The sequence below is a fragment of the Primulina tabacum genome, chromosome 8 (assembly GCF_025594145.1).
Source record: "Primulina tabacum isolate GXHZ01 chromosome 8, ASM2559414v2, whole genome shotgun sequence".
Taxonomy (NCBI): Eukaryota; Viridiplantae; Streptophyta; class Magnoliopsida; order Lamiales; family Gesneriaceae; genus Primulina; species Primulina tabacum.
In genome coordinates, this window is record NC_134557.1 from 13105308 (window position 1) to 13114144 (window position 8837).

The window sequence follows — 8837 nt, forward strand, 5'->3', positions numbered from 1 at the left end:
TCATCTCCACCCTAACGCTTTTCGTATTATGGCTGCTACTTTTGTACTGTTCCGTATGAAACAACTTCTCATCAATTCTCCAATTTTTCATTATTTTTATTCTTGTCGGTTAAATGATGGGGTCTTTTCTTTTATGGCCCGGATGCATTACCGGTTCTTGACTGATATCCCTTCCTCTCTGAAGGGATGGAAGACAAAATTTTTCTTTCTTCAGTTCCCGACTCTTCCTACTACTGCCTTGGGCTTTCTTTCTGCTATGCCTTCCCAACCCGAGCTTCCTCGGGATTACAAACTCCTCCCTCCCTTTATCCAAGCCTGGGGGGCCCTAGAAAAACAATCTTATCTTTCCTCTGTGTTGATCGGGGGGGGGGACAACTTGATTCATTATGGGATTGGTTCCCGGCCTGAAGACCCCGTGGACAAGATAATAGATGAGGTTCAATCACTCCGGGTCGCAGGCTGGTAAAGTATTATCTTACCATTATTTCCCTTTATGTATCCTTCACTTGCTTGGTCATCTTACATGCTGTTTTTGTAATGCAGCCGAAGACATGATCAGGGCGAGTTTCCAGGAGGCCGCGGCTAAGAGAAAAGCCGAACAAAAAAGAGCCCGTGCTGAGAAAAAATCTCGGGAAACTCAAGAGGAGGAAGAACGCCAAGCCCGGGCATTGGCTGAAGCCCGGGAAACTGAAGGACAGGGGGACGAAGCAGAAATGATGGTTCGTGAGGAACCCATTCTTCCCCAGGAAGAATCCGCCATCCCAGCTACCGAAGAGGACCCAGCTCCTCTTAATCAACGAAAGAGGAAAACCATCCAGGAACCGGTGGTGGCAGTAGAGGATGACGCCGAGGAGGTCGTCCGGTCTCCTCCTATGACAGGTTCTTCTACCGGGCCCTCTGGGGGAAGGCCTTGGGTTATCCCCAATATCTTCGGGGAAGATATTAATGCGGACCTTCTTAAAATGATCCGGGGCCTTCTTCGTCCTGACGAGGTTGCACACCTTCAGGGACTCCATCCCAACATGCTTCTATGCGAAGGAACGTCCCGGGTTTTTTCTGTAAGTTCAGGAAATTGTAACCCCCCCCCCCCCTCTTTCTTCTCTCCCTTTCTTTCTCTTTTCTCGCTTGATCCCCAAGTTTGAACAATATTTTCAGGGCCTGCAGATGCTCGTACATTCTTACGAGCGAGTAGCTAACGTAGCTAAAGGGGCCAATGCTCGGGCTACCTCGGCCCAGGAGACGCATGCTAAACTCCGAGAGGAGGTGGGCCGTTTGAGCGAGCTTCATGAGCATGTGTTGGCTCGGGAGAGGGCTGTCTGGGAGCAACAAATGGATTTGATACGGGCGGAGTTGACAATGGCCCGAGCAGAGACACAAGCGTTAAGGGAGGAAGCCGAGTCCTCCCGTGCTCGAGCTGATGGTCTCCAGGCTGCCGTATCCCTTCTTAAGACTGCTCAGGAGGAGCAGATGACCAACTTTTTAAAATCTCCTGAGTTCAAGTTGATGTTGGCTAAGAAAGCCTTCCCGTACTTTGAGCAGGGCTTCAACAAGTGCCTGGAACAATTCGAGGAGGTGGGTTTGGTCCCAGCTGACCAGGAAGATTTTCCAGATTTAGAGAAAGCAGCCGCCTCTCTCCCAGACGAGGAGGAGGAGCAGAACAAGGAGCAGGATCCCAAATAAAGCTAGTATTTTTTTTTTTGTTCACGTGTCCTGGGCACTCTGTAAATATCCTCTTTGTTAATGAAATCTCTTCATCGCATTTGATAACGGCTTCCCCGATATTCCTAGATTTGAAAGTATAACCGGGGTACGGGTCCACAGGTCAGGGTACTGGTCCCTGGACTTGAAAGTATAACCGGGGTACGGGTCCACCGGGCCAGGGTACGGGTCCCTGGTCTTGAAAGTATAACCGGGGTACGGGTCCACCGGGTCAGGGTACGGGTCCCTGGACTTGAAATTATAGCCGGGGTACGGGTCCACCGGGCCAGGGTACGGGTCCCTGGACTTGAAATTATTTGAACTCTTTCTCGAACAATCTTTTTATTTGATGTAGAAATCAGTAGATACAAGTATTTTCTACACATAATATCTCTTTAAATGAAAAGCGTTCCATGGCCTCTTGAGAGTTTGTCCTCGAGAATCTTCAAGATAATAAGCTGCACCAGAACTGATTCTTTGAATTATTTTGAAGGGTCCTTCCCATTTTGCTTCTAATTTCCCTACATCGCCCACCGGTTTCACCTTTTTCATGACCAAGTCCCCTATCTGAAAGTTCCGCAACCGAACATTCTTATTATAGGATTTCATTACCCGGCTACGATAAGCTTCCATTCGAATGTTAGCTCTGTCTCGCCTTTCTTCAATCAGATCAAGTTCAATGGCCCGGGATTGATCATTGTGATTTGGGTAGGATTCTATCCGAATAGAAGATTGCCCGATTTCCACTGGCAGGACTGCTTCTGACCCATAGACAAGGCTATATGGTGTTTCCCGAGTAGATGATCGAGGAGTAGTTCGATAAGCCCATAAGACACTTGGCAATTCCTCCACCCAATCTTTTCCTTTTCCGTGGAGCCGGGCTTTCAGTGCTTGCACGAGGATCCTGTTAGTTACTTCCGTCTGGCCATTAGCCTGAGGGTAGACTACTGAGGTGAAGGATTGAATAATCTTCATTTCATGACACCAGGAGGTGATCTTTTTTCCCTGGAATTGTCTTCCATTGTCGGAAATTAGCTTCCTAGGGATGCCGTATCTGCAAACAATGCTTTTCCAAAGAAATTTCATAACTTCGTCTTCAGTAATCCGGGCTAATGGCTCAGCTTCCACCCACTTGGAGAAATAATCAATAGCCACTAGAAGAAATCTTTTTTGTGCCCGGGCCATGGGGAAGGGACCTACTATATCCAGACGCCATTGATCAAAAGGGCATGAGGCAGAGATTGGTTGCATTCTTGCAGTTGGGCAATGGTGAAGATTGGAATGGTGTTGGCAACCCTGGCATTTTCGGACCAGTCTGGCGGCATCTTGATCCATCCGGGGCCACCAAAATCCTGCTAATAGGGCTTTCCGAGACAGGGCCATCCCTCCCAAGTGTTCTCCACAGCATCCTTCATGAATTCCCCGGAGGATGTACTTTACTTCACTCTCTGAGATACATTTCAATAGAGGACCCAGGTATGATCGCCTGTAAAGAGTGTTGTTCAATAGAGTGAACCTGGGTGCTTGCTTCTTTACCTTTAAAGCCTGAACTCGGTCAATCGGAAGCTTGGCAAGGACTATGTATTCAATCAGGGGAGTCATCCATGAATTTATTTGGGTAGGCGATGCCTCATCAACAGATAGTACCAATCGGGTAAAACACATGATTTCCCGGGTACTTACTTCGGACATAGAAGCAGCTAACTTGGCCAGACTATCAGCTTCCTCATTCTCTCCCCGGGGTATTTGTTCGATGCTCCAGTCAGTAAAAGTGGCAGCTCGGGCCGTTATGAGTTTCAAGTATTTGAGCATTTTTTCATCTTTGGCCTCGTAAGCACCCTTAATTTGTTGTGCCACTAATTGAGAATCAGAGTAAATAATTACTCGGGAGGCTCCAACTTCTTGGGCGGCTTGTAATCCTGACAAGACAGCTTCATATTCAGCTTCGTTATTTGTAACCCGGGAATCGATTCTCAGGGCCAATTTTATCTTTTCCCCGAACGGGGCTACTATGACCACTCCAACTCCGCATCCGGATAGATTTGAAGCGCCATCAACGAAGACTCTCCATACCTCCTCCTCTGTCGGTTGGATCATTTCTATCAAGAAGTCTGTCAGAGCCTGAGCTTTGATAGCGGTCCGGGGTTGATACTCGATGTCGTATTCCCCCAGCTCTATTGTCCATTTTACCATTCTTCCTGAGACTTCCGAATGTGTCATTATTCTTCCGAGTGGGGAATTAGTGAGGACCACTATCGGATGAGACAAAAAGTATGGTCTTAATTTTCGGGCAGTCATTACCAAGGCTAGAGCTATCTTTTCCATTTCACTATATTTCAACTCTGCTCCTCGGAGGGCGTGACTAACATAATACACGGGCTTTTGATATGTCCCTTCTTTCTTGATGAGAACAGAACTGACAGCATGTTCAGTGGCAGACAGATAAATCCACAGCTTTTCCCCCGGCTCCGGCTTTACCAAAACAGATAACTCGGATAAGTGTTTTTTCAAGTCTTGGAAAGCTTGCTCGCACCCTTTATTCCAACCAAACTTCTGGGCCTTTCTGAGAACTTGGAAAAAAGGATAACTCCGGTGAGCAGATCGAGAGATGAATCGGGACAAAGCAGCAATCCTTCCAGTTAATATTTGTACATCCCGAGTAGATTGAGGGGAGGGCATGTCAATCACAGCTTTTATCTTTTCCGGGTTGACTTCAATTCCTCTGTCTGTAACCATGAAACCCAGAAACTTTCCACTCTTGACCCCGAACACACATTTGGCCGGGTTGAGCTTAATCTCATACTTTTCCAACGTGGCAAAAGTTTCTGTTAAATCATCAATAAAACAGGACATTTCTCGAGTCTTAATCAAGATATCATCCACACATACCTCAATATTCCTGCCTATCTGCTTTTGGAAGACTTGATTCATGAGGCGTTGGTATGTGGCCCCGGCATTTTTTAATCCAAATGGCATGACCACATAGCAAAAGGTACCCCCAGAAGTGATGAAGCTGGCCTTATCTTGATCTTCTTGGGCCATGGGGATTTGGTGATAACCCTGATATGCATCCATGAAACTTAGTAACTCAAAGCCGGAAGTTGAATCCACCAACTGATCGATTCGAGGAAGTGAATAACAATCCTTCGGGCAAGCTTTGTTCAGATCCCGGAAATCTACACACATCCTCCACTTCCCTATGGCTTTAGGAACAAGGACCACATTAGAGAGCCATGTGGGAAATTGGACTTCCTTGATGTGGCCGGCTCCTAACATTTCCTTCACCTGCCCTTCTGTGATTTTGTCTTTTTCGGGCCCGAAGTGCCTCTTCTTCTGTCTTATAGGTCGAGATCCGGGGATGATGTTTAGTTTGTGTTCGGCTACCTTGGGTGATATTCCCACAAGTTCCTGTTGGGACCATGCAAAAATAGAGATATTAGTTCTTAAATAGGATAGGAGTTTTACCCGGGTGGAGTCTTCCAGGTCTCGGGCCACTCGGATACTTTTTCCTGGTTTTATTTCGATCACCTCTTGCTCGTCCTCTGCCACAAAATTTACTTCATTTCCCTCTACCTCCTTTGCTCCCTGAGCCATTTTCTTTCCCCTGTCCTCCCTTCTCGCCCTTTTCTGATCTACTCGGATTGTTTCACCATAGCATTTCCGGGATGAGGGTTGGTCTCCTTTAACCTCTCCCACCTGCCCTCGTATCGGGAACTTGATCTTCTGGTGATAAGTGGAGGCTACAGCTCTCATCTCGTTCATTAGTTGGCCTTCCAAGGATTACATTATACGAAGATGGGGCATCTACTATGGTGAAAACTGTCATAACTGTCTTCCTCAAATCTCCACTTCCAAGTGTTAGGGGTAGAGTGATTTCCCCTTCAGGGTATACAGCATGACCGGCAAAGCCGAACAGAGCAGTCGCAACTACTTCCAGTGGATATTCATGTAAATCCATCTGGACCAGGGCTTCCTTGAAAATAACATTAAAAGAACTCCCATTATCCACAAAAACTCTCAACACGTCATAATTAGCGACCCAGGGCCTGAATAACCAGAGCATCATTGTGAGGTAGGCTGACTCCTCTGAGGTCTTCCTGGCCAAAACTAATAACCGGCTCACTTCGATTTCTCCCATCAACTTCTAAGCACACTCTTCTACCCCTTGCTTTCCTGGCTCGGTTGGAATCACCATCAGTAGATCCTCCCGAAATCATTTTGATCACTCCCTGGATAGGGGGAAGGTCTTTTCGTTCCACTTGTCTGCTCTTTTCTTCCCGAGAGCTCCCTTCTGTTCTCCTACTTCCACTGGGGATAGCCGATCTCCTAGGAACGTTTGGTCCAGGTTGTCGCAATACCCAGGGCGGCGATCTGGGCTCCTCCCGAGTAGGGCGAGATTCCGGCTCAGTATGCTTCTTAAATCCCTTCCTTAGGAATCGGCATTCATTCGTGTTGTGGGAGCATTCTTTATGTAGGGTGCAATATCTGACCTTCTCTGATCGGACCGGCCGGGCTGTGATATTAGGGAGTGGGGCCATATCCGAACTGCATTCTTGAACTTCCATACCCCGGGCATTTCTCAAGGGAACATGAGAAAGATGCCCGGAACCATTCCTCTTGATACTTCTTTCCTCAGACCTGACGGCCCGGTCTCCCCTTGCTCTCTTCAATGCTTCTCTCTTCTGGTGCTGGGCTTCTTCCATATTGATGTACTTTTCTGCCCGGGACAAAAGATCTTCGAAATCTCCGGGCAGTTTTTTGGTGAGGGAGCGGAAGAAATCCCCTTCTAGCAATCCTTGCGTGAAAGCAGTAGTTTTCGTCTCGGGAGCGCAAGCAGGCACGTCTAAGGCTACTCGGTTGAATCTTTTGATATAAGCTCTTAGAGTTTCCTCCGGGCGCTGCTTTACCTCGAATAGGCTAAAGGCGGTTCTTTTATATTTCTTGCTACTGCTGAACTGATGTAAGAACACCTTCTGAAAATCTTCGAAAGAAAGAATACTCTGAGGAGCTAAACCCTCGAACCACCATTGAGCCGAGTCAATCAGAGTGGTTAGAAACACTTTGCATTTAATTTGGTCCCCATAACAATGCAACATAGCCATGTTTTCAAAACGAGCGAGATGCTCTTCGGGGTCAGAACTCCCATCGTAGTCCTTGATTTTAGCCGACTTGAAATGCCCGGGTAATGGTTCCCGAACAATGATGTCAGAAAATGGGCAACCTTTTGCAATCGGAGCGCTGCCATTAGAACCAACATGCCCTTCTAACACTTTCACTTTTTTCCTCAATTCTTCCAATTCTTCCGCAACAGTGGGAGACTTAGAACCCGCGCTCGATTCCCCCTCCTCTTCCCTTCTTTCTTCCCTTCGCGGCTGTTCATGTTGTTGTTCGGGATGACTGGCATGGTGAGAAGTGGCCTTCTTTGCCGTGGCCATCTTAACAGCATCAGTTATAATCTTCTGTAACTCTTCGGGGGTCAAAATAAATGGTAGGCTGAGGGCCATTAAGAGGAGGACCATCAGCACCAGAGATACGAGTGTTGTTTTCTCCTTGAACATGAGTGTTGTTTTGATTTGCTGTTCTTCTGGTAGGAGCCATATCAACGTCTTAGAACTCAGAATTTCACACAGACGGCGCCAATGATGCAACCCGGGTGAAACGGACGAGTCGGGTAAGGAACTCTGCCGGGTAAACTATCAGGATATTGAAGGAAATAGGAGTTAGACGCCGGGCTTGGATCGTAACTTCTCGAGCTCCTCGGAGGATCTGTGAATAAGAAAATAACCACGTGAATGGGTGCCGGAGGGGAGTCCGGCGTGGCCACTCCGATGCTTAAGTCAGCAGGGTACTCAAGCAATAAAACTAATGTAGCCAAATGATGGCTGTGATGATTGGTGTGTAGTAAATGAAAGTATTAAATGTGAATCAATATCTCAGAGATAGTAAATGCAAGTAAAGAACCTGATATTTATAATAGAGGATACAATGATGACCTCGTTCTCCGTGTGAGAGCATTAATTATAATAGGGTGGCTGATTATACCCTATTGTTCTGACATGTCAAATCGCACACTTGTCACATTCAGGACACTTGATTTATTGACCACCTGTGATAATGTCAGGGATAGATCGGCTATAAACACTGTTGATCGGCGGCATTAAATACTTCACTCATATCGAAGTGATCAGGGTGAAGTATTCCTCGGGATTTCTTATAAGGACATAAATGTATAACTTATCAGAGAGGTTCTGCTTCGGGTGCTCTCGTGGCCTGGCCTCTGATTGACCGGCCCTTCCGTGGGTTCTTCCAGCCATTTTCTGGGTAATTTCACGACTCGGGTGCCGATCCGTCCGATTACTTTATTGGTATGGTCATAACCTTTTATTCTCCTGACCCGGGCATTAACCATGGATATTATCCATGACCCAGGATATCTCGGGGCATCAACGAACATTATATATAATGCGAGACAAAAAAGTAAAAATTACAAAATCTTTTACTATGGAGTCATAATGGGGGTTCCGTTCAGGTGCATGATTTTGCAAATGCACGGCTGGACAACTTCATGAGCTACAACTACTCAATTATCACCTATCTAGTAACCTAAGTTTCCAGGAATTCGAGCTCTCATGTCAACCTAGAATAGAGGTACAAATATTGAGTTAAAATTTAACACGAAAAATACCTTCTAGCATGATCAAACAACAAAATATAAAAAATTTACAGCACAGAAAACATATAAGCTGCTCTCTCGGTTATATTGAGTTTGGCCTATGGAAAAGCATGATGATTGATTTATTTCTCCCTACCCTTGGGGTTATACCTCTGGATGTTGATCCAGTTGGTATCCGACAACCACGTATGTTTTCTCATAAGGGCCGCTTGCATCACATGAAAAAATAGACATGGCCCCTTACAAGTATTGGATGATACTTGGGTACTTAGGGTCGAACTAACCATATAAATTCCTGGAGTTGTTAAAAAAGTTCAGCCAAAAGTTGTATCCTTTCTATCAAAATATAGAATGTGTTTGGTTGAAGAATTGCAGAAAGGAGCAGCTCAAGATAACTTGACTCTGAGAGTTATACATCAACCAGTTCTCAACGAATAACACTATCTTATACTGGATGGAACTTATG

The 8837-nt window shown here is 46.1% G+C and overlaps 1 protein-coding gene across 1 annotated transcript; it reads right to left on the reverse strand.

The window, feature by feature from the left end:
• Window positions 1–5380: 5380 nt before the first annotated feature.
• LOC142554586 (uncharacterized) lies at window positions 5381–7217 on the reverse strand. Its single transcript, XM_075665249.1, has 2 exons — window positions 5754–7217; window positions 5381–5671 (listed from the first exon to the last, which is right to left on the reverse strand). The coding sequence occupies exons 1-2, from the start codon at window positions 7215–7217 to the stop codon at window positions 5381–5383; spliced, it is 1755 nt and encodes a 584-aa protein (XP_075521364.1).
• Window positions 7218–8837: the final 1620 nt, after the last annotated feature.